This window comes from Grosmannia clavigera, assembly GCF_000143105.1.
Source record: "Grosmannia clavigera kw1407 unplaced genomic scaffold GCSC_162, whole genome shotgun sequence".
In the NCBI taxonomy this organism is placed as follows: Eukaryota; Fungi; Ascomycota; class Sordariomycetes; order Ophiostomatales; family Ophiostomataceae; genus Leptographium; species Leptographium clavigerum.
The window spans coordinates 1-26713 of NW_014040777.1; the positions used below are offsets into that span (position 1 = coordinate 1).

At 33.5% G+C, this 26713-nt stretch overlaps 2 protein-coding genes across 2 annotated transcripts; both read right to left on the reverse strand.

Annotated features, from left to right (window-relative positions):
- Nucleotides 1-11671: 11671 nt before the first annotated feature.
- On the reverse strand, nucleotides 11672-13300 carry CMQ_1761 (sorting nexin mvp1; the record flags this gene model as incomplete). Its single annotated transcript, XM_014315570.1, has 4 exons — nucleotides 11672-11881; nucleotides 11947-12540; nucleotides 12630-12669; nucleotides 12921-13300. 4 exons carry the CDS (start codon nucleotides 13298-13300, stop codon nucleotides 11672-11674), a joined length of 1224 nt encoding a protein of 407 aa, XP_014171045.1.
- Nucleotides 13301-14731: 1431 nt separating this feature from the next.
- CMQ_1762 (50S ribosomal subunit protein l15) lies at nucleotides 14732-16673 on the reverse strand (the record flags this gene model as incomplete). The annotated part of the gene is made up of 3 exons (XM_014315571.1): nucleotides 14732-15308; nucleotides 15360-15624; nucleotides 16292-16673. The coding sequence occupies 3 exons, from the start codon at nucleotides 16671-16673 to the stop codon at nucleotides 14732-14734; spliced, it is 1224 nt and encodes a 407-aa protein (XP_014171046.1).
- Nucleotides 16674-26713: the final 10040 nt, after the last annotated feature.

A 26713-nucleotide genomic window follows, 5' to 3' on the forward strand; every position in this document is an offset into this window, starting at 1 on the left:
TATCTTCTTAACAGGAGGAAGCAGCCGTATATTCAATAGCTAATTCTTGCCTTCTGCACTCTAAGGGAGTGCGGGAGGCACTCTTTATCGTAGGCGCACCTCTAGCGCACCAAGTGCGCAGGACAGGCGCGACCCCGTTTCTACTTGGCCCGTGCGCTAGCACGTGCTGTGGCCTATAAGCTAGCAGGCTATTGCCTACTAGTCTACTATAGTTTGTTAAGTTAAAGTCTTAATATAATAGTATAAATACTTTTAAGCCTTTATAACTATATATTGCACACTAACCTCTTATATTCTTTAACTTCTTTTCTATAAGAAGTAATGTCCGATTATAGGGCGGCTACTCTGCAATCTGCACGCGAACTATTAAAAGTAAAGGACGTGCTAATGCTACCCCTTACGCTAATGCACGGCAGCCGCACCTTGCGCATAACGTTTGCAGGCACTTTAACCTTATTTATTAAATTAGATATAAGACTAGTATACGTACTACTTAATAATACTTCGCTAACTAATAGGCAGCTATAAAGCAATAAATATACTTATATTATATAAATGTTAAAGGTACTAACTAATATTATAGCTATAAAAGCTATAAGGCTATTACTTAGCAATTGCTATTATAATAATAAGCTACTATAATATAGTATTAAGAAGCTAGAAATTAGTACTACTACTACTAGGATAAAGGAGTAGTTAGTAATAATAAAGGACGCTTATAATACTAACGTATATAGTAATATATTAAAAGATATAAAGATTATTTAAGTAGGTAGTTAGCTAACTACTAAGCTAGTAGCTAATTAGTAAAAGTACTATAACTACTTGCACGCAAATAAGCCTTTAGTTATATACCTTATATAAATATACTTTGTTATATTTATTTATTAAGAATACTTAAACTTTAAATTTTAAATATACTATATCTATAAGAAAAGCTAGATACTTTAGTAAAGTAGTAAGTTGCTAATAGCATTCTAGTAAAAGTAAGATTACTTATAATAAAAGATTAATAACATTTTTAACTAAGTAAGTAAGATTACCTAAAAGTACTAGTAAAGGCTAGATAACTACTTAGTAAAGTAGTATTAGAATAAGACTATTAGTATAATAATAAAGATTATAAATGCTTATAAAAAGTATTAGTCTTAAGGCTAAAAGTAAAAAAAAAGATATAATAACTAAAAGTAAGTAGTTATAGTTAATAATATACTAGCTAGTAGGCTAATAAAGAAATAGCGTTATAATAATAAGAAGATAAAAAACTATAGCTTTATAAAGAGTAGTTAAATCTTATAACTAGTTGCTAGCTAAGGTTAGTTTACTTTCTAACTTGCTAACCTTAGTAGTTTAAATAATATTAACGTTACGTTAAAATGCTAGAATTATAGCAAAAGTAAGCATACTTTTTAAAAGTGCTTTAAGCTTAAAACCTATATATAAGTTAAGAAGCTTTAAGTAAAACTAAAAGATAGTCTTTAAGAGCTTAATAACTAAAAGGCAACTTATTTTAACTAAGAAAACTAGTAAGGTTAATAAAGAAGCCTTATTCTTTATTAACCTTATTAGCATAGCTAACTAAAGATATAATTCCTTACTACTATACCTTAGCTAAGGCATAGACGCTTAGCAATTACTAGGTTGCTATTATTATAAACCTAAATTATTATGCTATCTTAAACATAGTTAACCTAAAGGTTATTTAATAGCTTAGTCTAAAGCTACTTTAGTAGTACCTAAACTCAAACCTAGTTTTTATTAATAAGAAAGCACTATAGGCTTACAGCCTATATAAGCTAACTATTATACTAATAAAGAATAAAGTCTTTTACGCGTTGATATAGGTCTTTATAGCTATCTACTAAGTAGGCGCTAACTATAAAGATATTATCTTAAGTTATAAAGGACTAAGGTTTTTAAGCGTTGTTATTAACACTATTTAACAGGCCTAGTTATTTACTATTATAGTTTTTTAAGACCTTTAAGCAAATAAGCTAACGCTTACGCAATAGTAAGAAGTCGTTTGCTATTTACTTAACGTAGTTAGATTTAAGTCTTTATAAACTAAACATTCTTACTATAGATAATAATCTAGCTTTACTAAACCTTAGTTAGCAACTACTGTTTTATATACAACTATTTGCTAAAGTATTTAATACTAATAAGGCAAAGGAACTACCCTTATTAGCAGACGCAAAGCACTTAATTAAGCTAGAAAACGGCGCTAAGGTACTATATAGCCTACTATACTTACTATCTTCTACCTAGTAAGAGGAGCTTTGCTGCTTTATTAATAAGTTATTAGTAAATAAGTAGATTGCTTATAGTAATAGTCTAGCTAAAGCCTTAGTAATTTTTGTTTTAAAAAAGGACGGTACTTTGCGTATATACGTTAACTACTAAGGTTTAAATTAAGTAACTAAAAAGGACTACTACCTTGTCTTATTAATTAGTAAGCTGTTAGATTGCTTAAATCGTATAAAGGTATTCTTCAAAGTAAATATAAAGGAAGCGTACTATAGGATTTAAGTTAAGGCCTTTAATTAGCAAAAGACTACTTTTTAAAATAAGATATAAGCTCTTTAAGTTTTGTATTATACTTTTTAGACTAACTAACGCGCTAGCTATATTTTAAGTATATATCTACTACGCACTAATAAGGCTAGTAAGTATAGTTTATAAGGTATACCTAGATAACATCTTAATCTACTTTTAAACTAAAAAAAGCATAAAAAGCACCTTTAATTAGTTTTTAAGCAGCTAAAGGCTACGTAGCTATATATAAACTTTAAAAAGTATAAATTCTTTAAAAAGAAGATTAGTTTCTTAAGGTTTATTATTACTATAAAGAAGCTAGCTATAAACCTTAAGTAAGTTAAAGCTATTACTAAATAAAAGGCCTTTAAGTGCGTATAAGACGTATAATCCTTCTTAAGATTTATACACTTTTATTAACGCTTTATTTTCTACTACTCTTACATTATATAGGCCTTAATAAAGTTAATAAAAACAAGCTCTAGCTTACTATATAAGCATAGAGCTATTACTACGCAACTATTTATATTAACTAAGAAGGTAAATATTGCTTTTAAATTGCTAAAGATAGCATTTATAATAGCAACAATTCTTTGCTACTATAATAATATAAAGCTTATATAGGTAAAAACAAATGCGTTAGGCTATACTATCTTTAGCATTATCTTTTAGCTTATAAATAGCAAGTAGTAACTAGTTTCTTACTACTTATATATGCTAACAAACTATAAAATATAATAAAGAGTAGGATAGTAAGAGCTTCTAGCTATTATTAAGAGCTTAAAGTACTAGCGTTACTATTTAAAAGGCTTAAAGGACTTATTTGTAGTCTTAACTAACTACTAGGCGCTAAAAGGCGTTGTTAAAGTATTAGCGAAGGATCTTTAGAACTAAATTGCTTAATAAGTGTTTTGCTTTTTAGCGTTTAACTTGAAAATTAAGCATGGCCTAGGGTTTACTAACCTAGCAAACAGTTTGTCCTGCTAACTAGACTATATAAAAGGTAACATTATATATAATAACGTGCTTCTCTTACTTCTTAGCAAGCTATAGATTGCAAACTAGTTATTAAGGCTTTTTATACTAAAGGCTTTATTGCTATTAGTATAAAAGGCGTAGGTTGCTACTAGCTAAGAATAGCTATTACAACCTTAATGCTTTTTTAAACTATATAATACTATTTACAATGCTTAAGGCTAAACTAATTACTAGATAACTTGTTTATAAAGGCTAAATAAAGCTAAAGGAATAACACTTATTATTTATAAGAGAGGAATACCTTATTCTATAAAAATTACATTATTATCTTATTAGAAAATAAGCTATAGGCAAAGCTAATTAGTCTATACTACAACTCCTTTATAGCAGGCTATATAGGAGTCTATAAACCTATAGAACTCTTTACTAAGAAGTACTACTAGCTAAATATAGCTACTAACGTTTGCGCGTTTATTATCAACTATTCGTTATATATAAGCAATAAGGTCTTATAGTATAAGCTATATAAATACTTTTAGTTTTTACTTATGCCTATTTAGCTATTCTAGTATATTAGTATAGATTTTACAACTAGTCTTAGGCTAAGCCTAGGCTTAAACGACTGTTCATACAACGCTATCCTAGTAGTAGTTAATTGCTATATAAAGCATAGTATATTTATCTTTACTTAAAAGATAGTTATAGCTGCTAAGGTTGCCTAACTTATCTACAACTATATAAAGACTAAGTTTAGTATCTTAAAAGTAATTGTTAGTAATAGAAACAGCCTATTTACTAGCTAATTGTAGTAAAAACTAATGTAACTTTAAAGAGTTTAGCTAATAATATTAACGGCATACTACCTATAAATAGACAGTAGTACTAAGATTTTAAACTAGACCTTAAAGCGATTCTTACAAACGTTTTATAGTTACTTATAATACTAGTAAACATAAATATTAAGTACTATAGAATTTATATATAATAATACTTACTATACTATAATAAAGACTTCTTTATTTTATACATTATACGCATACTACCTTTGTTTTATAAACAACTTCTCTTTTATAAAGGCTATAGTAAAGGGTATATAAAAGCGTGTTAGTTAGCTATAAGCTATTAGGTAAAAGCTAGAAATATTGTAGAAAAAAAGGAAATTTGCTAATAAAAGAAAGGCTATAATAAGCAATGCTTATATAAAGAATTCGTTAAAAGCAAATTTATAAGCTTATTAATAAAGCATCTAAACTTAGTTAGCTTAAAGAAGCTAAACCTAACCTTTTTACACGTTTATATTATAAAAAAGCTAGGCTTAGTTATATATTAGGTTGCTTTACCTTTATAGTATGCTTACTAGTATAACGTATTTTATATCTTTTGCTTTAAACTATAGACTGCTATAATAAAAGAAGAAGAAGAGCTTTTATTCTTAAAAATAGTAAAAAACTAAAAAGAGTATAAAGTTAAAGATATTATTACTTACCTTAGTAAAATGTTATAAACCTAGTTTCTAGTGAAACAAAAAGGCTAGCTAGCTAAGTATAATACCTAAAAACTAAAAGAGAATTTAGTGCACGCTAGCTATAAGTTATAGTTTTACTACAAGCCTATAAAGTATAATTATAAGAAATAAGAAGACTATAAGGCAATAGCTAGCTATATATAAGCTAATCGTTAGTTAATTACTCTTACTATTTTTATATAACTATATACTATAAACTACTTATTTTAGCTTTAAAGGCGCGTTTTAAAGCTACTAACTTAAAATTAACTATTAGTAGGCTATTACTTAGCTACTAGCTACTTATTACTATCCTCTTTTATAAACATTCTTTTTTACTCTTTTATCTTTTCTTTTAATACTATTCTTTTTATTCTTTTTCTTATTACTAAGCAAGCCTTTACTAGCTAGTATATAGCTTCTACTAGCTGCTAATTAGCTACCTACTAGCATACTCTTACTAAATGCTACTATACTACTATCGCTAGCTACTATAACTACCTTATTATTACTAGCTATAGTACTAAAGATACTCTTAGCGCTACGCTAGCGCTTAGCTAAGGTTAATAACTAAGCATAAGACTATTGCTTACAAAGCGCTACTAAAAGTAACAGCTAAGGAAAGACTACTATTTAGTTAGTCTAGGCTAGCTTAACTAAGGCTACTATAGTTTATAAAATTTACTAAAGCAGCCTCTTTACTCTTATAGTATAGTAAAGCATAATACTATAGCTAGCTTTAACAGCTATAGCGCGCTAGGCTAAGTTAAGTATAATAAAATAAAAATTAGCTTAGGTAATAAGTTAGTAGTAACTTAATAATAAAGATTAAGAGACTTGCTATTGCTTTAAAAGCAGTAGCAACTTAAGTCTATACTTATAATAGTATACCTATATCTAAAAACGTTAGTAGTATAAGCTAAGCTACCTTTACTAACTATTATATAAGCGTTAAGGTAAGCTTTAGCTCTTACTAGTACTAGTAAAGGATACTAAGGTATAATATAGCCTATTATACTATCTTAAAACGTTTACGCTAAAAGCGCTAATTAATTGCTAAGAGCTTTAACTTATCTTCTTATAAGGCACGGCTAAGTTTCTTAAATACTACTATTAAGGCTATTAACCTTTAGGCCATTACTGCGTAATTGCCTAGCATTATAATAATATTATTAACTATTATTTACTAAAGTAGCAACTTATTTATACTAGCTAAAAACTCTTAAATATACTAGGCTAAGCTCTTAATTTTATTAAAAAGCTATTAGTTAGTAATTAGCTACTAGTATATATAAGTAATATACTTACTAGTAAGTATAACGTATTATTAGCTATATAGATAATATAGCGCGCTAAGTTCTTTAGTAAGGCTATATATAAGACTTTATAGTAGATGTTTAAGTATAAAGCTTACTATAAGGTTACCTATTACTTAGTAACTACTATGCTAGTAAAGACTTATACTCTTTAAAAGATAGTGTATATACTTAAAGAAAGAGTTTTATAAGGTTTATATTTATAGAATAGTTTTTTAAAACTTAAGAGTAGCTTTAGTTAAATATTATCTACAAGCAATTATTAGCTAGCTACTATATAAAGTTATAAATTATTATATTAACTTACTATACTAGTAAAATTAAAGACAAAAGAGCTAAAAAGGTAAAAGTAGTCTTATAAATATAAATAAATTTATTTTAAAATTATAAAATATACTTACTCTTTTATACTTTAAAGTAATAAATAAGCTATATTATTAAACGTTTAAATACGTTTTAAAAACGCGCTTAACTTTACTTTAATAGTAAGGTAAGAAACGTTTAAAATTAAATAAAGAAACGTTCTAACAGTAAACCGCCTATACTACTTAATTAGCAATAGTTCTATAATTAATAGGCAATAAACGGCTGCTAATGCCTTTATCCTACCTAGTTAGTAAACAAAAGTCTTAAGCTTTATGCTACTATTTTTAGTTAGTATATACTACACCCTTATACATTTAGTATTTAAGGCTAGCTTCCTTATAACACTTATTAGCAGCAACTTAAGCGTTCCCTAACTAAGATCTAAGCCACACGCCTCTTAAAAAGCTCTAACGCATAAGACAACCCTTACATTTAGCAGGATCTAATGTTTACTACCGCTATAAACTAAGTAGTACGTATGCGCTTCTACGTTACCTAAATGCAGTCGCATAAGCAAGCGGTCCGCAGCCGCTTAGCAACCGCTAATAACCTAAAGCACTTACCTCTTTTTCCTAACTTTATACAAAGAGGTTTTTTAATAAGCAAGTGTCTGCCGCGTATACACCTCTAGGCTAATAAGGGCATTACCTAGAGAGAGGGAGTATAGTGTAAGAATATTCTATACACGCGTCCCTATGCACTAGTTTAGCAACCCGTCGCTTACTAAGCGTTAGACTTAACGAACTATCCTAACACGTTGCATAGGATTAGCATAGCTACTTAGCTACGCTACGCCCTACTCGGGTTGCGCTACACCGCATCTTCTAAGTTACGTATAAATTAGCTAGCAGGCTGTCGCCTACTAGTCTACTATAGTTTGTTAAGTTAAAGTTTTAATATAATAGTATAAACACGTTTAAGCCTTTATGACTACATATTGTACACTAACCCTTTATAGCTAAGCACTTGCTTTACTACCTATAAGGTAAAAAGAACTATATAATAGTTTACTACTATTAAAAGCCTTTCTTAAAAAGGTATATTTATATTAAAGAATAGTTTTATACGTCTTAAGCTAATAATTTAGTTAATTATTACTTTATATATAGCTTTATCTTTAAAATCTTAAAAGAGCTAGTTTTTTAAAAAGCTAAAAAGCTCTTAACCGTTAACACCTTTACCTATAAAGCTAAATATAGCACTGCCTACTATATAATAACGTAAGTTTGCTAGATTAAACAATTTATACTTAAAATAAGCCTTTAAGCTAATCTTTAAATATTTATAGATAACACCTTTATAATTAACATTATAAAAAAGCTTAAATTTAAAGAATAATTAAAGTACTTTAACGTTAAATAGCACTACTTTTATAAAAGCATGCTAGGCAGCTTATTAATAGTATAGTATATAAAGTTTAAAGATTAAAATACTAATGTTATAATAAAGGCGCTGCTTAAGGCAGCGTTTTAAAGACTATCACCTTGCCTAATAAGCTAGCAGACGTAAATAGGCTGCTAAGGATAACTTTAATATATTATAGTACGCTTGCGTAGCATATTTAAAAGGAGTATTAAGCATTAGAATCTACTACACTATAGCTCTTTTGCCCTACTTAGCTATAAAGGCCTATAATTAGTTAGAAGGCATAAAAGCAAGGCCTAACACTAGTATTAATACAGACCTCTAAAAGGGTTACGATGTATCTATTTCTTCTTTAGTATATAATACTCTTTTGCTTACACTAGACTTTATTTAGCCTTTTGCTTTTTATAGTGTATTACGTTATATAACTGCTACGTATAACCTCCTTTAACCTTTATATATACTTAGGTAGGCAAAGTAAGTTATATAAGCAAGAAAGTATCTCTTTAATAAAAAGAGTAGCAGTATATTTAATAGCTAATTCTTGCCTCTTATACTTTAAGAGAGTGCGGAAGGTACTCTTTATTATAGGCGCACCTTTTGCGCACTAAGTGCGCAAGGTAGGCGCAACCTTGCTTCTACTTACTAAATGCATCTATACGTGCTATAGCCTATACGCAAACTACGCTACGCAGCCTACGTTATAAGCACTGCTTTTAGACTATAATGCGCATTTAATAAGCTGTGTATATACTATGTACAGCTTACGCGTAGCTTGCGCTAGCACTCTTCTTAAGCAGGCATTATAATAAGTATAAATCTATTTATTTATAGCCTTCTTACCTTTATAGCAAGTTGTTTTATTAAGGTAGCTATTACTACTTATAAAATCTTTTAACATTATACTTAATAAGTTAGTAGTATATATAGCTATAGTAGTAACGCTTATGCTAAATATTACTTAGCTACCTACTATTATATACGCGTTAGTAAGTTGCTTAGCCTTAAGATTATATATAATTTATACTAATACTATTTATAGCTTTTTTAGCTAGTAAAGTTAATACTACTTAACAGTAAAGCGCTTACTTTAAGTAATGCTTATATAGTAAGTAAGTAGTACTATAGTTTAGCTAATTATTAAGCTATACTAGCTGCTACTATCTATTAGTTAAGTTTTACTATAATATCTCTTTTATATAATGCTAAGCTAGGCATTAAGCATATAGCTATATATAATAGTTTTATAATAATTATGCTAGTAAATATTTATATAACTATTATATTAGCTTTTTAGTTAGCGTTAGCGTTTAAGTTAGCTTTATAAGCTACTTTTATAGCTTTAATACTTACTTTTATAAGCTTATATTTATTAGTATTACCTTCTTAGCCTTTACTATAGTTAAGGGTAACTCTTTAAGGCTTATTCTTAAAGATTTTTATTAAAGTAGTTAAACCTACCTTGTTACTATTTAGCCCTTTACTAAGCTTAACCGTTCTTACTAGTTTTACTCTTTTTAGCGACTTATACTAGTAAACCTTTATTTAGTCTGTTTGTTATATATTAAGAGTTAATAAACGCTTTGTACTATACTATATAGTTTGTTACGCTAACAGCCCTCTTAGCGTCTTAGCCTAAGACTACTACGCGTATAGCTATTACTTTTACTAAAGCTACTATTACCTTACTTACTATCTTATTAAAAGATACTACTACGTTAGTGCTAGCTTTTATTTAGGAAATCATAACTTAGCTATAAGTTTTATTAAAGTATCTTTTACTAAGTAGAAAAGATGCTCTTTATTATAGGCGCACCTTTTACACATTAGGTGCGTAAGGTAGGCGTAGGGTTGGGAAACTAGTACACTAGTACTAGTATTTGCCCGTACTAGTACTAGTGTACTAGTATTACTAATAGTATTAGTAGCTTTTAACTTATAATAATATTAAGAAAGTAAATAATAATATAGTAAAGTATGTAATAAATAAAGTATGCAATAGTATTTAAAAGAAAAAGAAATAATAAGCAAGTAAGTAAAAATAATTAACTAACTAACTAACTAATAAGTTCTTAATTACTATCCTTATTACTATCTAAACCTAAGTCCTTCTTAAACTCATTTAAATCTTTAATCTTCTAGCTTTTTAATAAAAGAATCTTTTTAGCTATATCTAAAAGAAGCTTATTTCTAGGCTTAGTAATAACATTATTACTAATAGAGAAATAGCTTTCAATAGCCCCTAAAGTAGCAGGAATTGCTAGGTAATGTCTAGCTAGTATGCTTAAAATAGAGTATTTTAAAGCACTATTACTATTGCTGTTGCTATTGCTGTTGCTTTTGTTTTGTTTGTGTTGTTATTATAGTAATAAAAAACTATAGAGCAAAGAAGGATAAAGGCTAGTATTTATATATATTATATTAGTTTAAACGCTTCTAGAATATATACTTATTAATTACTATAAAAAGCTTCTTTATTAATTACTATAGAAGCTTCTAGAATACTTGCTTATTAATTGCTATAAAAGCTTCTAGAATACTTACTTATTAATTACTATAAAAGCTTCCTTATTAACTACTATTAAAGTACTCTAGTACTAGTACTAGTACTAGTATTTAGTCGTACTAGTACTACTCTAGTACTTACTCGTACTAGTACTAGTATAGTACTATAGTAGTACTTAAAATATTAGTACTAGTACTAGTTATACTAGAGTAGTACAAGTACTACTAGTTGTACTACTAGTACTTTTCCTAACCCTAGGTAGGCGTAACCTTGCTTTTACTTAGTCTATACGTTTATATATGCTATAGCTTATACGTAGACTACGCTATATAGCCTGTGCTATAAGCACTGCTTTTAGACTATAATGTGCATTTAATAAGCTATGCGTATACTGCGTATAGCCTATATATAGCTTACGCTAACGCCTTTTTAAATAAATTAGAATAGTAATTACAATCTTACTTAATCTTTAGTAAATATAATAAATCTTTCTTTTTATTATTATTCTGTCTTTTTTAAAATTAAGGAAGAATTATAATCTTTTTAGTTAAGGCTAACTTAGCTTTAGATTAATCTAAGTACTTTTTTTTAATTTAAATTTTATTAATAGCTTTTTAAGCGTATACTAAGAGTCGTTTAATAGCTTATAAGCGTTAATCAAGGCTTTGCTTAGTAAAACTTCTTACTACTAATATAAACTTTTGCTAAACTAGTACGCTAAATAATAAGAAGGGACTATAATAGAGTGCTATTTAAAATACTAGGCAAAACTTATATTTAGCTTAAAAGGGCTAAAAAGTAATGCTATAAAAGGCGTATTATATTAACTAAATAAATTATAATTCTTTATATAGTAAGTAGGATTTTAGGCTTATAACTTAATAAAATAATTGCTTACTTAGTAGACTTTTTTATTATATTACTTAAATAGAGTAAAGGAAGAGACGCAGCAATTTAAGAGTAGTAAAACTCTGCATAGGGTGGGTCCCTAATTGATCAATCAGGGCCCATCCTCGTGTCACATGACTTGTGATTACTTAACACGAGCAAATACTAAAAAGCGTGAATTAAATCCCGGCGACACTCAGAAGAGTAAGGCGTCTAATCTCCAAGCGGCATGCCATCCAATTCGTCCAGCAAGCGACGCCAATTGTCTGCCAGCATCTCGGAATACTTTACCCGTTCTTGTGCCCAGTCCTGGTTCCAGCGGGAAACATGATATTGAGTGCTCTGGAAATATACCAGCTCGTCGCGAATACATTCCTTAACAAGAACGGATCGGTTGTGTTGCTTAACAATTGCTTCTTTATCCTGTCAAGAAAGTCAGTAAATCGGGCAAACGAAAGATACTAGCAGGATGCGTTTGAAAACCGTACCTTGGTAATACTATCATTGAGCTTTTCAACATCGCCAGACTTTACCTGCTCTGAATCTTTTGAAAGTAAAGAAGCCCGTTTTGTTTCGTTGCTCTGAATTCTTCGTTCAAGATAAGGAATGTTGTCTCGGTCCAGGCGGTCCCTTCTGTCGAAGAGATCCCGCAAGCTCACCAGAGCGTCCCGCTGCCTCTTTAAGTCTTCCAGAACACCTTCGTCCCATGCCTTCGCCTCATCTTCCATCAGGGACTGTCCAGTACGTAGGCGCTTGCCCATTGCTATAAGCCCGTCGTTCAGGAGCGGAACATCGTTGGTGTCGGTTGCGTATGTATCCAAGTTCGCTTCCGTAATCGACTGAAGTGATACTGCTAGGCGCGCATGGTCATTGGCAACACCCTCACTGCGCTTTACCAATCGGTCCATGATATTGCATACAGTCACGTAAAGATCTGTAGAACGTCGAACGCCGGCGCGAGTTTGGACAAAGAGGGTTTCAAGCTGCAGTGATAGTGATTCCTCCAGTCCAGGCAGCAGAGGACGACTATCAAACTCGTCTTGCACAGAGATTGTTGCCTGTTTGCGCCAGACAGAAAGTTCCTATAAGACCATTTGAGGCAAAGTAGCCCACCCCCTATCAGTGATATGTTCGACAAACTCAATCAATGGGGTAGTACTGAGGTGCCTACCGTTGGAACCGTCAGAAACATGACAACAAGCTGTTCGGCGCTTAAAACCGGATGTCGTGTCAAAGCATTGAGAAAGCGAGCCAGCCCTCGCCTGCGTTTCTCAATGAAGGCACCATCATTGGAAAAGTGGTTACCATTGACTTGGATCGGATTGTTAGACTTGAATCCTGGGCAATTGCCTTCTCAGAAGATGAAAACGTACCCGAAACTCGTTTGGGGGGAAGTAAAGGTAGCACTCGGAAAGGATAGCGTTTGTGTAAGCACTCCAATAGCCATATGAAATCACTGTACCTTCGGATGACTTTGCTACCTCTCCGCGTGCTTATCACCTCGTAGTTGTGGTGTTGGAACATGAATAGGCCCTCTTTCTCAGGCAGAAGAGCAACCACGATATTTTCCTCGACGCCGGTGCCAGTCCGCCCACTCCCAATAGTTCTGGACGTTTGTTGCACAGTGGGCAGATGTGCCGAGTCAATATTGTCGTCGTCCAAGCCAATGTTAGCAGTACCAGCTCCCACAAACAAGCTGGAAGTGGCTGCAGTATTGCCAACCCTGCCGTATATGTCCCATCCCGAGCTAGAAGTGCCTTGTTCCTCCACATTGGTAATCGTGCTCTGTTGCTGCCCATCTTCTTCAGCCCTGATAGAGGTACTTTCTGGTGTCGTAATCATAGAAGTAGCTTCAAAAGTCTCGCTCCCCAATCCATTAGTGGGCTTTGAAAGAGTCATCCCATGAGAGGCGGGACTCGTATGATGATGGGGCTTATGTATTTCAGGTGTGTTCCACGGGTCATCTGGCGCGTAATCCATGGAGACTTTGGTGTCAGGCAGAAGAGGAGGCGTTGTCGACGGAGGTATAGACGAGTTGTCGTTTTGAATGCTAGGCGCCTTAGCACTGTTTGTAAAATTGGTCGGTGCAGCGGCTACACGCCCTCGGAGGTTTATATGAGGAAGATCTTTATATGGTATTAGTTGTAGCAGAAACCGCGAGTCTAACGCGACGGGAAGGAAAACAAAAAGGCTAGATTAAGCAAATTGAGAGAATGATGATTGTGCCAAAAGTATAGTATAAAGTAGTACTCACTATTTCGGCGTTCATCCACACCATCCAAGCCGACAATCTCTCCCTCTTGAGCCAACCCAATCAACGCCAGAAACACATTGAACTCATCCTGGTTTAGTGCGATATTCTTACTACTATCTGGAGCAATAATGGCGGTGATTTTTGCCTGATCATCGGCACCAAGTTGCGATGCTGTTAAAAAGTGAGACAGATCATCGGCCGAAGCAAAGGCTCGACCTGTACCATCGTCTCTGTTTATGGACTCAAATGAGCTGATGTATGTGCCTGGCACGTCTGCATTCGAAAGAAGGGTTCGCAAAAGTTCTGCCCGACTTTTTGGCTTCCGTATAGGTCTATCCCACGGGGACGCTGATGCGTCGTCAAATAAGCTATCGTGACCTGATTGTGTATTTGACTCATTTTCAAATAGCTCGTTCCTAGATCGCGCAAGTGGACTCGTTGGCGGCGCGTCTTCTGACAATACAGTACCGAAAAGAGACATGGCAACGGTAGCTAGTAGGAAACGGATTGCGATATTGCAGAAAGTCGATTGGATTGGATTCGTTGTAAAATGAACGCGAAGATCGATGCCAGTGTTCAGAATTGCGTTCGATAAGCGCGGGAAACACGGCGTGCATTACAGGCGTTACTGCAAAGAGAGGTCGGATCGGCCACAGATCGTTTGTCTGTGGGGCCAATAATGTGTCACCCGGACGGGACAGGGTTGCGTGATGTAGCTGAAGTTAATGAGATATTGTTAGCAGATAGAAAGCTCGTCGCTGCGGGATGCTATCAAAATGTTTTGATGCCTGTCAAACCAGGAGGCTCTAAAATAAGAAAGTTAGGGGCTAACTGATAATGGATACCTTGCATTATAAGGCATTATAGTTACAGATACCCTATATAGTTTATACTATGTATCTTACAAAGCAGCGGAAATTTACGACTCTCCCACCTCATGAACACCATAACATATACAATATATCGCCTTTCCCAAAGTATAGTATTTCATCTGGTAGCTTTTATCAAAGGGGTTCTATTCAGAAAAGAGCACTGTCTTCCTTCTTCAGCTCGGCCACCTTCTTCCCAGCCCGAACGATGCGCCGTTCACCAGGAACCTTGAAGTAAAGACTAGGTGACTCACCAGGCTGCAGAGTCTGGCTTAGATATCCCCTATGGGCCGGGTCTCTATAATATTCGATATCCCAGCGGCTTATTGGATCCGGCAACCTGCGCACGCGCGGGGCCATTCGGAACTTTTCCAGTTCTGCCTCGACATGATCCGAACCTCTTGGTAACGGTGAGCTCGAAATAGTGCACTTCCCTTGTAAAAGCCATTTGATAGACTGTTTTGTAAAGTAGCGTGTCGTGATTTTGCCACCAGCGGCTTCAATGGCTTCAATGGCCCCGGCTGAGGCCCGAGAAACCAACAGATTGATTGGTGTCCGCAATTGGTCCTTCCCTCGTGCTAAAATTTTGATACCATCGCGTACCCGCCCAACAATACCGGATTGAATAAGCTCCTTTGGGGTGATTGGTTTCGAAGAATCAATTCTTCCTGAATCGATAAAGGTTTGAAGATGGTCGAGGTTGATTTCAGACATGACGTCGGCGCGACTGCACTTTTAGAACGCTAATCCCTTACAAACTCACGAGGGTCGAACTCACTGATTAATGAACCCCTTTTGTCCCCATGTCCGGATTAGTGGCGTCTGGCCACCCTGGAACCAAGGCTTTACCTTGCCATGCTGCTTCTGACCCTTCTGGCCGCGCCCCGACGTCTTGCCTTTCCCGGAAGATGGGCCGCGACCTACACGGATGCGTTTCTGATGTGCGCCCGGGTTGTCACGCAGGTGAGCAAGAATGCCTGAGTTTCGTCTTTGCCCGGCAAGAGGTGGAAACAAGATCGACAGCGGTGTTGACGACAACAACGCTGATTGCCGAGGGGCTAAAGTGATTCTTCCCGTAACTGTGTTGCAGCATGATATTGCGCCAAATAAGCGCATGGATGGTAGCATGGCGTTGTGACAATATTTTTCAGAGCAATAGTGGTTGTCTGAACGGATTACAGTCGAAGCTTTTTTTTCCTGGTGTGGTAGACAGTTTTCAGAACATCCACGTGACTTTGATTAGTGCGAAATTTCTCACGGGTCGCTTCCTAAGGGAATGTAATAATAGATACATTGTAGCATGTTTTCCTGAATCTTGACGTGTAGTAATACATATAGGCCCCTCTACCGGAGCTTCGGACAAGGTCCGGCTTCACGACGTGTCGTCATCATCACTGCTATAACTTACCAGAGCGCCGACTGGTTTTGTCTCCTTGGATGTTTGTAATGCCAACCCGCCGTTTTTTTCCCGTTGTCGTTGCAGCATCGCCAATGTAGACCCCGATAAAACCCCGTCAGGCTTGTCAACATTATCGCTGTTGCTATTGTGACTCACATGGTTTCTGCTTGGCTGATCATCACTCGGGGTTCCACTGGCAATTGCACTTTCGTCATACTTCCCATGGCTATGTCGTGCTTGCGCAAACCAGATACTATCTGGAGCTTCATATCCCTCGAGCGCAAAACCACCTTCGATCCTGCGACGCTTACTAGACTCCGGATTCCGACCCTCTAGCTCCGCAACATATTCCGGGGGAAGAAGCGCACGGACCGCGGCAGCGGCCTGCTCTTCAACGCGGCGAGCTTCCCGGGCTTGCGCCATAGGATTAGGGTCCACAGTGGCCCAACGAACGTTGAGAACTTCGTCGTGGTCGAGAGACTGGTGTGCCATAGCCTCCTTTGCGAACTCGGCGTTTGCCTCGTTTGTGTATGTGATGAAAGCGACGCCTCGTGTGTTCAAGACGCGGATGCGTTCAACTTGACCCCACTCGGCAAAGTGACGAGCCACTATCTCCTCAATATCGTCGGTAACGTGTATTCGGCCGACATATATCGTACGATTTGGCCGCATGAAGCTGCCAACGCCACCCATATCGTCTCGATAGCCAGAAAATTTATCGCGGCCAAAGCAGTCCACATTCGGATTGAAAAGATCGGTCAGGGTGGGTAGTCGGTGAAGATATGGGCAATCACTTCCCTTAGGACAAAGGCCGCGAGCAAACTGATAGGAACACCAGGTTAACAAATTGTGCCCAAGAGACACGATGCAAAGGATACCGCCCCAACACCTACAAAGAGACAAAAATACGACCCAGCCACGTTGTCTGCAAGTGAATATCCCGAATCCTTAGCAACATTGCAACGTCCCTTTGCATGTGTCTGGCTAGCTTGGCTGCTCTCTCGGTCGCCTCCGCTCCATTTGTTGTACCAGATGCTAGAGAACGTTGTTAACCGGTTTGCCTACACACATACCTCAGAAAAAACTTAGAGACAAGATCAACGCGTCAATCAAGTACATACTTGAAAGTCACCCCAGTCTGTGGCGGTGGTTCTGATTTGAATGTAGCAGGGTCTACCTGAGGCCGCGCTGGTCGGCGTTTCTTTCGAACAATTTTGCGAAGCTTTTGACCGGCAGTTGTGGCCACAGTAAGTGATGGTGTCGCTTCTGGGGAATGGAAAGTGCCTTCATTTTCTGAGACTGCCGTACAAGAGTGTATTCTTTGGTCGTTCATAATTTCAAGGCAATGCGGTAAGGAACTAGATATCCCAGGTGTTGTGATGTACGGAGTAGTGAAGCACGCATTTCTACACTTAGTTCTCCATATACTCCGTATAGCAATCATATGCGTAAGATACTGCCCGTACTCACCGCTAATAGGCCAAGTTAGTCATCCGATTAACAACGTAAGATACTCCGTACAGAGGTGTCTACATACAACCCGACCATTCCCACAAAAGCTAAGTCGACCCTTGTGGGTCTATTTCTGGGTCTTTTTAATTAGTAATTCATGCCAAAACAATTACTGCCTTAGGCTCGTCTTCTACATCTTGTACTGTACTAAAGGGTGGTACAAGTGTTGCGAAGGCAGTGTGTTAGGTAGGGCGTGTATACACGTTAGGCGTAAGGTGGAAAGATACATGCAACCTATAGCGTTTAGTTTTTAGACTCACCTATTAAGTAAGGCTTGTATATATGTTAGTATAGCTAAGAAGTACTTAACTATAATAACTTATATTATATTAAGTAACTAAAATTTTATACTTGTTATTTATATAAAATATAAATAAACATTAATATATACATTATAAATAATATTTTAATTTTAATTATAAACTTATTTATATATATATATTATATAAACATTTTATATAAAATGCAAATACTATTCGTTCAATTATTAAAGAAATATATACTATAAGCGTAAATATATATATTATAATAAACGTTATAAAATGTATTTAATAGCAGTATAGTATATATTCTCCACTCTTTTAATTAATATATTCAAAATATACATATTATATATTAAGTTTATATATTAAAGGTATACCTAGGTAGGCTATATAAGTTAAGCAAGCAAAAAGGTATCTCTTTAATAAAAAGAAGCAGCAGTATACTTAAGAGAGTTGCTATTTACACCGTAAAATTTAGCTATCTACACCGTAATCCACTAATAAAAGATATAGTACATAGAGTAGGTCTAGCAAAACTTATTCAATTAGTCAATTACATCTGCGCTATACTAGAATAAGAATATACTTACTTCTTTTGCCGTAAATTTTTGTTTTGTTTACTATTATAAAGTACGTTAAATTAATAACATTTGATTGTAAAGGTAGACTTACAAATGCGTGAGGTTTAGGTGGAGAAGTTAAAGCTCATTCTAAACTAGGGTAATTTCTATTTAATAAAGATTGTAAAACATCAGTAAAGTATTGTGGAGTTGATCATGGCAATCTACTTGCTGGGCTGTTATCTACTAATTGTTTGTAAACAATGTATAAGAATACAACTGAAGCAACAACACTTATTATTGATCCAAAACTACTAATTAAAAACGATATTTACTCTATACTATATACTAACTATTATATCTTTTACTTAATAGCAGATCTTTCTATAACAATAATTCTAGCGTAGCTGCCTGCTAATTACTATCTAGCTAGCAAATTATTATATAGTAGCCTTAAAGAGCTTAAGGCCGATCTTATATAGTAGATAAAAGAAGCTAGATTTGTGTTAAGCATTAGAATCCGCTACACTGTAGCCCTTCCGCCCCACTTGGCCGTACAGGCCTGCAATTAGTTAAAATGCATAAAAGCAGGGCTTAGCACTAGTATTAATACAGACTCCTAGAAGGGTCGCGATGTATCTACTTCTTCTTTAGTATATAACACTCTTTCGCTTGCCTACACTAGACCCTATTTAGCCTCTTGCTCCTTACAGTGCATTACGTTATATAACTGCCACGTATAACCTCTTTTAACCTTTATAATTTATATATAATCGCTTACGGTTAAGTAATAAAGTAGACGGCAAGCTTACGCAAATTAAATTTAGCTGCGTTAAAGGAAAGATTTAAGAGATAACTTAGAAAAGCTTCTAAACTAATACAATTAAAGCTAATTATAGCTAAAGGGCTATTGTATAGTTTTTATATAAGCATTAACGGCTTTAGTCTTTATAAATCCTTTTAAATATAATAAGCTATAGCCCGATGTAAGTTCTCGGCTCTGCTCTTAGCCTAGAATAACTAGGTTAGTTAAGCCACGTAACCTACTACGCACTCTATAAAAGACTACGGTAGGATACCTTAATTAAACATAGGAACTAAGAAGCGCCGGTCCCTCTTTAAGCCTTTACCTTTTTAGCTATAGACTACTTTACGCTATACTTGCTAGTAACTTACTTAGGTAGGAAGTAAGAGCTAGTTAAAAGGGACTTAGTAAGGATTAAGGAGAAGGAAGGAACTATTTAAGAAGAAGGAAAGTAGGCTTATTTGTATAAATATCTTTCTTTTTCTTTTGCTTATTTTTTAACTAGTTTAATCTACTTAATAGTAACTTTTTTTATTAGGCTAGACTTTTATATAAAACTAAACTTATTTCTTTAAACTTCGTAAAATCTTTTAAACCTTTAGTACTTTTAGAGTAATCTTTTAAACCTTTAAACCTTAAGCTTTTATTATACTCTTTTTAACATTTAATATATAAACTTTATTAATACTTACTTTAAAAACATATAACCTTAAAGCTTTAGTTTATAGCTTTTTTATATACTAAACTTATTTTAAATTAAAGTATGACTTTAACCCTTTTAAAAATAAAAAGGAAAACCTTTCTTTTTATTAAACTTATTATAGATTTCTTTATAGACTAAACTACTATACTTATGCTAGCTTTTAACTTATAAGTAATACTATAATAGCTACTATACTAAACCTAAGAATTAATAACTTACTTAGTTACTATTAAGCACTTTATACCTATAGCTTTAAAACTCTTACCTATTATACTTCGTCTAAATACCTTTTTTATCTTTACTTTTACCCTTACCCTTACCTTTACCTTTAATGTTTGCTTAAAGAAGACTTTTTTAATTATGTTTTTATTTTTTTTAGCAACTAAAAGGATTATAAAGTATAGTCTTTCAGCGGAAAAAGTAAGATTTAGATTAATAGCTTTACTGTTAGCTCTTTTGCCTTTTAGTTTATATACCTTTTTACTTATTTAAACTTAAAAGCTACCCTTTTAATAGCCTTTTTTATAAAAGTAATATATAAAAAGAACTAAAACCTTAACTTCGTTTTTATTAAGGTCTAGCCTAATAAAAGAAGTTGTTATTAAGTAGATTAAACTAGTTAAAAACTAATCTAAAAAAGGAAAAAAGATATTTATACAATTAAGCCTGCTTCTTTTCGTCTTAAATAGTCTCTTTCTTCTTTTTATACCTTACTAGGTTTCCTCCGGCTAGTTCCTACTTCTTATCCAAGTAAGTTACTAGCAAGCATAGCGTAAAGTAGTTTTTAGCTAAAAGGTTATGGCTTAGAAAAGGTAGACTAGCGCTTTTTAGTTCTTATGTTTAATTAAGGTATCTTACTATAGTCTTTTATAAAGTGCGTAGCTGGTTATATAGCTTGGCTAACCTAGTTATCCTAGGCTAAGAGCAGAGCTAAAGACTTATATTAGGCTATAGCCTATTATAATAGCCTTCTTTCTTTTTTATAGGAGGGTTATATAAAGGGTCTTTTTAAATGCCCTATAAGCGGCTATATTAAGAAGGGTTGTAGGTAGTTTAGACGTAGGAAGCCTATCTATTTAACTAAGACTTAGTAACCGCGGCTGCGTTTTTTAAATTAAAGATTAGACTTAATTAAGTATTCTTTAGCGTTATAGTTTAGGTTAGCATTTAAAGGTAAGATAAAAAGCAAACTAAAGTTAAGGGTAGTCTAGAAGGGGAAGGGGTCTTAGTAAGCATAGTAGAGTAAGTTAACATAGAATATAATATAAATCCTTAAAAAGGTGTTAAGCTTAACTATATAAGACTTAACTAGGCTAATAGCTTTAAAAGAAAGGCTAACTTAGTTAAGCTTCTTTAAAAGATAAGCAGTCTTTACGTTTTATAAACATAAGAAGACTTTATTCTTTAGTTATAAGATCTAAAAGCTTAATAATATTTGTTACCATAGTATTCCTAAGTTTTTTAAGCGTCTACTATAGCTGCTTAAGCAAAATTAAAGAGGTCTTTCTATTTTACTAGCTATAGTTAGCCTTGCTTAGCTAAGAAAAAGGAAGAACTATAAAGAAGGTTTAAAAGAAGTAAAAGGATAGAGAAGTAGTAGCTATGCGTAAGAAAGAAAGAGGATATTTTAGTAGTAAAAGAAGTATAAGAATGTAAAGCTATTATAGCGCTAGGTAAAAGAAAAGCTTAATTATCTTAAAAGGAAAAGGTATAAATGTATAAAAACACTTTTACTTCTTAATTTCACCCTTATATTCTTTAACTTTAATTCTATAAGAAGCAATGTCCGATTATATGGCGGCTACTCTGCGATTAGCACGCGAACTGTTAGAAGCTAAGGACGTGCTAATGCTACACTACGCTAATGCACGGCAGCTACACCTTGCGCGCAGCATTTGCAGGCACCCTAACCTTGTCTGTCGAGTTAGAAACGAGACCGGTACACGTGCCGCTTAACGACACCTTGCCGGCTAAAAAGCAGCTGTAAAGCAATAAATACACTTGCATTATATAGACGCTAAAGGTATTAACTAACATTATAGCTGTAAGGGTTATAGGGCCACCGCCTAGTAGTTGCTACTATAACGACAAGCTACTATAATATAGTATTAGAAGGCTAGAAATTAGTGCCTTTACTATAAAGATAGAAAAGTAGTTAGTAATAATAAAGGACGCCTATAATACTAATGTATATAGTAACGCGTTAAAAGATATAAAGATTATTTAAGCAAGTAGTTAGCTAACTACTATACTAGCGGCTAATTAGTAAAAGCACTATAACCGACTTTGCGCTAGTAAACCCTTAGTTACACGCTTTATATAGACGCACTTTGTTATATTTATCTACTAAGAATACTTAAACTTTAAATTTTAAATGCACTATATTTATAAGGAAAGCTAGACGCTTTAGTAAAGCGGTAAGTTGCTAATAGCGTACTAGTAGAAATAAGACTACTTATAATAAAAGATTAGTAATACCTTTAACTAAGTAAGTAAAATTGCTTAAAAGTATTAGTAAGAGCTTAATAACTACTTAGTAAAGTAATATTAGAATAAGACTACTAGTAAGTTTTTTAGTATAGTAATAAAAATTACTAATGCTTATAAAGAGTATTAGTCTTAAGGCTAAGAATAAAAAAAGAGATAAGATAACTAGAAGTAAGCAGTTATAGTTAATAGCATGCTAGTTAGCAGGATAATAAAGAAATAGTGCTGTAATAATAATAAAATAAAAAACCGCGGTTCTATAAGAAGCAACCTAAGCTTACAACTAGTTGCTAGCTAAAGTTAGTCTACTTCTTAACTTGCTAACCTTAGTAGTTTAAACAACATTAACGTTACGTTAAAGTGCTAGAATTATAGCAAAAGCAAGCATACTTCTTAAGAGTGCTTTAAGCCTAAAACTTATATATAGGTTAAGAAGCTTTAAGCAAAACTAGAAGATAGTCTTTAAGAGCTTAACAACTAAAAAGCAATCTACTTTAACTAGGAAAACTAGTAGGGTTAATAAAAGAGCCTTATCTTTTATTAACCTTACTAGCATAGCTAACTAAGGATACAATTCTTTACTACTATACTCTAGCTAAAGCATAAACGCCTAGCAATTACTAAGCTACCGTTATTATAAACCTAGATTTTTATGCTAACTTAAACGTAGTTAACTTAAAGGTTATTTAATAGCTTAGTTTAAAACTACTTTAGTAGTACTTAAACTTAAACCTAGTCTTTATTAATAGGAAAGTACTATAAGCCTATAGCCTATATAAGCTAACTATTATACTAATAAAAGATAAAGTCTCTTATACGTTAGTATAGGTTTTTATAGCTATTTACTAAGTAGGCGCTAACTATAAAGATATTATTTTAAGTTATAAAGAACTAAGGTTTCTAAGCGTTATTATTAATACTATCTAATAGGCCTAGTTATTTGCTATTATAGTTTTTAAGACCTTTAAGCAAATAAGCTAACGCTTATATAATAGTAAAGAGTTGTTTACTATCTACTTAACGCAGTTAAATTTAAGTCTTTATAAACTAAACATCCTTACTATAAACAATAATCTAGCTTTACTAGACCCTAGCTAGTAACTGCTATTTTATAAGCAATTTAGTTTTAAAAATGCTTTGCTAATGCCTTAACAACGCTTTTTAGCGCTTAGTAGTTAGTTAAGACTATAAATAAGTTCTTTAGACCTTCTAAATAGTAACGCTAGTGCTTTAAGCTCTTAATAATAGCTAGAAGCTCTTACTATCTTACTCCTTACTACATCTTATAGGCTTTTAGCTTATGCAAGTAGTAAGTAATTAGTTGCTACTTACTATCTATAAGCTAGAAGATAATGCTAGAAATAGCGTAGCTTAACACATTTGTTTCTACCTATATAGGCTTTGTGTTATTATAATAGTAAAGAATTGTTGCTATTATAAATGCTATCTTTAGCAATTTAAAAGCAACCTTTACCTCTATAGTTAATATAAACGGTTGTATAGCAATAGCTTTACGCTTGCGTAGTAGGCTAGGGCTTGTCTTTGTTAATTCTATTAAGGCCTATATAATATAAGAGTAGTAGGAAATAAAGCGTCTATAGAAGTTTATAAACCCTAGGAAGGATTGCATATCTTATATATACTTAAGGGCCTTTTATTTAGCAATAGCTTTAACCTGCTTAGGATTTATAGCTAGCCTTTTTATAGTAACGATAAACTTTAAGAAATTAATTTTCTTTTTAAAGAATTTATACTTCTTAGGATTTATATATAGCTGCGTAGCCTTTAGCCGCTTAAAAACTAATTAAAGGTGCTTCTTATGCTCCTTCTTAGTCTAAGAGTAAATTAAGATGTTATCTAGGTATACCTTATAGACTATGCCTACTAGCCTTGCTAGTATGCGGTAGATATATACTTAAAATGTAGCTAGCGTGTTAGTTAGTTTAAAAGGTATAATACAAAACTTAAAAAGCTTGTATTTTGTTTAAAAAGCAGTCTTTTACTAATTAAAGGCCTTAACTTAGATCTTATAGTACGCTTTTTTTATATTTATCTTAAAGAATACTTTTGCGCCGTCTAAGTAATATAATAGCTTACTAATTAATAGGAAAAAGTAGTAGTTTTTCTTAGTTACTTAATTTAAACCTTAGTAGTTAACGTATATACGTAAAGTTCTATCTTTCTTTAGGACGAAAATTACTAGGGCTCTAGCTAGACTATTACTATAGGCGATCTGCTTGTTTACTAGCGACTTGTTAATAAAGCAGCGAAGCTTCTCTTACTAGGTAGGAGATAGCGGGTATAGAGGGCTATATAGCACCTTTACGTTATCTTTTAGCTTAATTAGGTGCTTTACGTCTACTAATAAGGGTAGTTCCTTTACCTTATTAGTGTTAAACACTTTAGTAAACGGTTATATACAAAACGGCGGTCGCTAGCTAAGGTTTAGTAAAGCTAGATTATTATCTATAGTAAGAATGTCTAGTTTATAAGGACTTAAATCTAACTACGTTAAATAAATAGCAAACAACTTCTTACTATTACGTAGGCGTTAACTTATTTGCTTAAAGGTCTTAAAAACTATAATAGCAAAGAACTAAGCTTATAAGATAGTATTAATAATAACGCCTAAAAACTCTAGTTCCTTATAACTTAAGATAATGTCTTTATAGTTAGCGCCTACTTAGTAAATAGCTATAAAGACCTATATTAACATATAAAAGACCTTATTCTTTATTAGTATAATAGTTAGCTTATATAAGCTATAAGCCTATAGTACTTTCCTATTAATAAAGACTAAGTTTAAGTTTAAGTACTACTAAAGTAGCTTTAAACTAAGCTATTAAACAACCTTTAGGTTAATTACGTTTAGGTTAGTATAAGAATCTAGGTTTATAACAATAGTAGCCTAGCAATTGCTAGGCGTCTATGCCTTAGCTAGGGTATAGTAGTAAAGAATTATATTCCTAGTTAGCTATGCTAGTAAGGTTAATAAAAGATAAGGCTCTTTTATTAACCCTACTAGTTTTCCTAGTTAAAGTAGGTCGCCTTTTAGTTATTAAGCTCTTAGATACTATCTTCTAGTTCTACTTAAAGCTTTTTAACCTATGCGTAGGTTTTAGGCTTAAAGCACTCTTAAAAGGTATGCTTGCTCTTACTATAATTCTAGCACTTTAACGCAACGTTAATGTTGTTTAAACTACTAAGGTTAGTAGGTTAGAAAGTAGACTAACCTTAGCTAGCAACCGGTTATAAGCTTAGGTTACTCTTTATAGAACTATAGTTTCTTATCTTATTATTGTCGCAGCGTTGTTTCTTTATTAGCTTGCTAGCTAGCACGCTGTTAACTATAACCGCCTACTTCTAGTCGTCCTATCTTTTCTTCCGTTCCTAGCCCTAGGACTAATACTCCTTATAAGCATTAGCGATCTTTATTACTATACTAAAAGACTTACTAATAGTCTTATTCTAATACTACTTTACTAAGTAGTTGTTAAGCTTTTGCTAATACCTCTAGGCAATCTTGCTTGCCTAGTTAAAGGTATTACTAATCTTTTGTTATAAGTAGTCTTATTTCCGCTAGTACGCTATTAGCGACTTGCTGCCTTACTAAAGCGTCTAGCTTTCCTTATAGATGCGGTACATCTAGAATTTAAGGTTTAAGTGTTCTTAATAGATAAACGCGATAAAGTGCGTCTATATAAGGCGTATAACTAGGGGTTTACTAGCGCAGAGTTAATCGCGGTGCTTTTGCTAATTAGCCGGTAGTATAGTAGTTAGCTAACTACTTACTTAAATAATCTTTATATCTTTTAACGCGTTGCTGCGTGCATTAGTGTTATAAGCGTCCTCTATCGTCGCTAACTACTCTTCTATCTTTATAGTAAAGGCACTAATTTCTAGCCTTTTAATACTATATTGCAGTAGCTTATTGTTATAGTAACGACTGCTAGGCGGTGGCCCTATAATCCTTATAGCTATAATGTTAGTTAATGCCTTTAGCGTCTATATAATACAAGTGTATTTATCGCTTTACAGCTGCTTTTCGGCCGGCAAGGTGTCGTTAAGCGGCACGTATACCAGTCTTATTTCCAACATAACGGACGGGGTTAGGGTGCCTATAAATGCTGCGCGCAAGGTGTAGCTGCCGTGCATTAGCGTAAGGGGTGGCATCGGCACGTCCTTAGCTTCTAATAGTTTGCGTGCTAATCGCGGAGTAGCCGCCTTATAATTAGACATTGCTCTTTATAGAATAGAAGTTAAAGAATATAAGGGGGTAGTGTGCAATGCATAGTTACAAAGGCTTAACTAGTTTATACTATTGTATTAAGACTTTAACTTAACAAACTATAGAAGACTAGTAGGCAAAGGCCTGCTAGCTAATATATACGTAGCTAAAAGAT